This window comes from Gavialis gangeticus, unplaced genomic scaffold, assembly GCF_001723915.1.
Source record: "Gavialis gangeticus isolate Ggan-Ray unplaced genomic scaffold, GavGan_comp1, whole genome shotgun sequence".
Classification (NCBI taxonomy): Eukaryota; Metazoa; Chordata; order Crocodylia; family Gavialidae; genus Gavialis; species Gavialis gangeticus.
Window position 1 is genome coordinate 46,298,652 of NW_017728993.1, and position 5,527 is coordinate 46,304,178.

Below are 5,527 nucleotides of genomic sequence, written 5' to 3' on the forward strand. Positions count from 1 at the left end.
ATGAAAGGTTGTTATACTACTGCAGTTGTTCAGGTGAAAATATGAGCCATGTAATGCTATCAAGGTCAGCAACTTAATCATGACCTGCCAAAAGAAGTACTTATTTCACCACCATATATCAATATTAATAGATCTGTATAGATCTATATCTGCATGGCTAGAATATACACACCCAATTATCTAATAAAAGTTAATTTTCAAAATACTTTTTACTAGATCATTTGAGCCAATTTCTGTCTTTGCTGTCCTTTCCTCGCACGTTCTTTATTGCAACCCTCTACATTAACTGACACATTTTAAATTGGAAAACGGATTACACATTCTTTGGACAACAGCACCACATAGTGTCACAAACTGGAGTATGAACACAGATTGCAAAAAGGGATTTGTCCAGTTATATGTCCCCAGTAGCTTCAAATCCTGCAGAAAAGGAAATAAGGACATTCAGGATAAAAGTCATCATCCAATACTTGTGACAAGAACAGAGGCGGCACTGTAGGTACCAGGAAAAATAAAAATTAATATTTTTTTATAGTAAAGCAAAGAAACTATTACAAACATAGTTTCATCTTTGTATCTTCACTTGTGCCACTTCATTCTCTTGTAGTATAGGAAAGTGCACAGCATAAATTACTAATATGAATTCTGCAGTATCCCAAATTGATCCACTGATTTCTCCAAGGATAGGCTTTAGCCCATGAAGACAGTAGTACTTATTACAACCTAGAATCCCCAGTTCTCCCTTTGGAAATGAGAAGTGACCAGCACCACAGAATGTCCCATGAGAATCGATTTTCCTGAGAAACAGATCTTTCAGTCTTAACTCATAGGAGTAATCCCCTCAAATACCAATGGCAAAACATATGTGATGTTATGATATGGCCATAAAGGAGAGCCCCCGCTACCCAGTGAGACTTCTTGTGTCCAATAAGTGAAGGAAAAGGTCTCACTTGCCTTTCTTCACTGGAATTATCCCAATAAGAAGGACTTTATACAGAAAGATAGCAAATAGAATTTGGACCCAAAGTAAACCAAAGTTGAAAACTGAAAATTAATGGCACTTTGGAAACCAAAACAAGCACATATATTCCTGCTTCCCCTTCAGGAGGCAAAATTTGTTTGGACTTCAGCTTGATGGATCTGCACCACAGTCAATACACAAAAACCAGTTGTTCTTATTTGTACTGAATATAGCTACACATTTGAATGGCCAGAAAGAAAATTCTCCTCTGTTATTTAAGCTGAAATTATTGAACAGGTGAAAAGGAGTACTAGTAGTTATAAACGGCCCTGCAATCTTTGGCATCTGCTCTTTTGCTGTCACGAGACATTTCTATCAGTTTGTACATATTTACTTTTAAAGAGAGCAGGAGGGAGATTAAAACAGACTCTAAAACACGCAAATATCCATTAAACCCAACAGGAGCCCTTCAGTTACTGACCACGGGGATGGGTCAGGCTTAGTGTGTAAAGGCTTCGAATAAGGAGTTCCAAAATACAGCGTTAGCATATTTAAAAATAAAAATTGATACTATTAAAAAAGTAGCTAAATCACCTCACCTTGATGCCAAACAGGTTGTCTCTCTCCTTACAGGAAATCAGGAATAACACTTCAAAATTTATTTTGAATAAAGTTCCAATAGAAATAAATTATTAGATCATGTTAAAAAAAAAAATTTTTTCCAAATTTTTAGAAGAACTGATGAGTAGAGACATGCACTAGTAAGTGAAAGTATTTCCTGCATTTCTGCAATGTTTTAATTTAAAAAAAAAAACCCGAGACAAAAAAAATTGACATTTAGATATTTATATTAATATTTAAAAACCAAGACTTTTTTTCATAATTCTACAGACATGGAGCCATTTTTGAAGTTTGAGTATGCAATACAACAGACATCATGATATAACAAACTATGCAAAAACCTTGACACGAAGAAGAATAAAAACCCATTGTATGAAATATCTGGCTCAGCAACTATAGATCTTCTGTAAAGGCACACTTCTACGCAAAAAAAATTGGCAATGACTTCAGATCTGGCTAAGTGACACAGTAGGATAGCCAGCAATTCCCAGACTCCCAAGTATAAGCAGTCTCCAATATCAGCTAAGAGATAGTCACCAATAAGCTCACTTCCGTTCACTCCCATTCTCGTATAGTTCCCAACATGTTTCCCTCTTTCCATTTCTCTCCTACAGACAGTGTTCTTCCAGGCTCAGCCCCTCCCCAGAAAGTGACTGCTGTCTGGGGTGGGTACACTTGTCTATCACACTGTTTAGGAGTGTTCTTCTATGATAGCTATTGGATACATCAAGAGGAAGGTAACTTGAATGAACTGCTTTAGTCTAAAGCCTTACACATGAGCTGCTGCTGCCACCCCCTGCATTCAGAGCTAACCTGAGGAAATAGGGACACATGCCTTACAAGACAGAAGTAAGGCCACCATTTAATTCACATCTGTGATATTGTGCACAGTTACACCATAACTAGAACCCATGTCTAGTAGGAAAGGGGAAAGAAGAGGTTTTGTATCATCTCTCCATCCTTACTACTATTGGGCCCCATACTCACAATCATACTCCTCAGCAGTAGTCTGGTGCTCCCAGATAGAGGGTGGAGAGGGGGAAGAAGGAGTAAAGAGTATGCCATTACATTTCCTATATCTCTATGCACTTTGTAATACTGGAAACTAGCATATAATATGTGAGAGTGAGCCACCAAGGGTTTAAGAGGTAGAAGTATTGTCTTGTAGCATATCCAGTAAGAAATAGCTTTGACCATAGGGTTGCCAGAACTACCCACACCCTGGCTCCCCTATTTAGATAAGCCTATTTGAAAATCAATCCACTCATTCAGATATGACACGTAAAGCCATTGGTGCCCAGAGACAGTTTTGTACATAGGCACCAAAGGTTACTTTTTACATAAAATCCCACCTCCTCACACCACACACTTTTCTCAAGTTCAGACAGGAAGCATCTAGCTACTACATAAAACACACGTTACAAAAAAAAAAAAAAATCACCACATATTCCCTTTATGTTCCAAGGTGTGTTGGAGGTGCCAAGACTCATACCAACACCAGACCCATTACAGGACCCTAACTCTCAGTTCTATATACATTTTATATCTGAAAGTGCTCCTAGAGCAAGTAGTAGTTTTTGCATTTAACTGCAAATTAAAAGGATTGCATTGCCATAAGTTGGTAAACTTGTGTTTGTGTCACTTGTTCTATGCACTGTGAACAGTACCAGAACACAACATATTTGAATGAGCACCATCATAAAGTACATTAATAAGCAACCTGGTAAATTCAGCAATTAACAGCAAATTTAGGACCACTATTCACTTTTTCAATATGCACACAAAGGGTTATAACAACTGACTAAAGATCAAAACATAAATTTTCCCCCTTCCAATATGTAGTTCTAATCTCACTTACTCATCCTATAAATTTTAAATAAAGTTAAACAACTGTGAAAAAAAAAATCTTGTAGCCTTTACTCAGCCAGACTCCCATGAAGAAGTGAAGCAAGTATCTACAGCAGGACTGTAGGATCAGTCCTTTGAATCTGAACTTGCGTTCTCTTTGGGAGCGATAATTACAGTGCACATTAAACAAGATCTATACATGAACATTTATTCTTCAGTTATAGCTTCAAGGAGGTACTGAGGCAGTGGTTGCATAGGTAGTAATTCTGTGAGTAGTGCTTCAAACACCACATTATTTCCTTGGAGGCTTCACATTTAAAGTCCATGACTGACATCTGTACAGGTTTCATAGTTGGTTGATTGCTGCCAGAAAGGTGATGAGAAATGCTATGTTTCCACAAATGTAGATAGTTAATACAATCTGCTTAAATGTACGACCCTGAAAAGAAAAAAGAAGCATCTCAATTACTTTTGAAGAGACAGTATCTAGTGTCTCTAGCATGAGATATTTATTATATGACTTGCCTCTGCTTCCACAGATGTAAGTGACTGCAGAATATGTATCCTATCATCATCTATTAGCTCAACTGAAAAAAAAAAAAAAGAGAGAAAATAGTTGGCTCTACAACTGATTTAAAAGATCCAATTTTTCATAAATTAATATTTACATAGGCTAGTAAGTTTGACCAACAAAGTTTTGATTTCAAAAGAGAAAACATTGGTCAACATGAAACTGTTTTTGCTGAATAAATTATTAGCAGAGAAAAATTCACCCATCCCTAATTGTATTATATGAACATGAGAATACAAGTTCTTATGTGGAGAAGAGATTGCTGCTTTTGGCAAAGATGCACTCTAATTGTAAAAGTACAGAGAACTGAGAGAGAAGCTTAAGTGTTCCTTTCTTCCAGAACTTCCTTCTTCCTTTCCCCTTATTTTGTGCTATTTGATATTACCATCTTTGTTACTCATCTAGGTGGCATCTAAACCCCACATCTTTGCTCATCGTTCCCTCTTTGCGTGTCTTCTTACATCATAAGGATTCTGACCAACACCTTTCCTCATTATTATACAATTACCCGTCATGTATTTAACACTTATGCTGGCTCATTTATGTATCAACTCACTTATATTTGCAAAATGTCTCTGCCTAGAGACACTAGTCAAAGCAAGGTTACAAGTTTAGATTGCCAACCTGGTCCCATTAACACTCAAGAAGGAAAACAAAAAAAAGTCTCCTACCAAACTTTACAGTATCAGAATTTCACCCATGATACTTGAGAACCAAAATTCCCATGGTGAACTTAAACAGAAAGTGTTGTCATTTAAGTCCAAGTCCAATCCCTGATGACAACTATCCCATCTATGTGACGCATCTTCAGTTAGTTGGGACAATAATCCATCACAAGGGATCTGCAAGGGCAGCAGGTAATGTTACTTTCTTGTTCCCATGGAGTCTACCCTCTCACACTCAGCTGGACTTTCCCCAGCACATCAACAACTACAATGTGTCATGCCGCATTTCACTCCAATTTTAGGAATTACATTGAGATTGTGTCAAAGTGCATTTTCACTTAGAGGCAAGAATTCTTATGGCGAGTATTAAGTAATTCCATTACTGAGACTACTGGGATCAATTTTTAAGATTAGTCACTAGTGATATATGAGCTTTTGTCCATGTGTTTTTTTACTATGAAGCATCTGACTTGGACAGTTTGCATAGACCAAGTCACCTTAATGAGCAGGGATTTGTAAGTACAGGTTAGAAACTATCCAAGGTCCCTTTTTACAAATTTAGTTTACAAGTTTTTGCAGATGACCTGCAAAGTGTCATTTTGTACTACACTGCAAACAAGGCCAGCAGTTTTGTTTCGTTTGTACCTTTGTGAATGAGACAGTAGCCATGTATCTCCAGAAGAACATCGATCCCAACATGCCATGCCACAAATCCAATCATTGTATAAGTGTCCCATGGGTATGGAAGTTTGAGTGCTGGTAGATCCATTCCCAGGAACATAGTCACAACTGGTTGTTAAAAATAAAATTATTCATATTAGAGCAACATGAAGGGAAGCAGTAAGAAGTCTTGTCTTCACA

At 37.2% G+C, this 5,527-nt stretch overlaps 1 protein-coding gene across 3 annotated transcripts in view; it reads right to left on the reverse strand.

The window, feature by feature from the left end:
• Positions 1-2,726: 2,726 nt before the first annotated feature.
• LOC109286871 (putative ferric-chelate reductase 1) overlaps positions 2,727-5,527 on the reverse strand; it is a 44,634-nt gene continuing 41,833 nt past the window's right edge. For all 3 annotated transcript variants that reach the window (XM_019501669.1, XM_019501670.1, XM_019501671.1), the window contains 3 exons: positions 5,312-5,455; positions 3,956-4,017; positions 2,727-3,869 (listed from right to left, as the gene is read on the reverse strand). In XM_019501669.1, the coding sequence (XP_019357214.1) occupies positions 3,777-3,869; positions 3,956-4,017; positions 5,312-5,455 (299 nt within the window). In that variant the 3' untranslated portion in view covers positions 2,727-3,776. The remainder of the gene's footprint in view (positions 3,870-3,955; positions 4,018-5,311; positions 5,456-5,527) is intronic.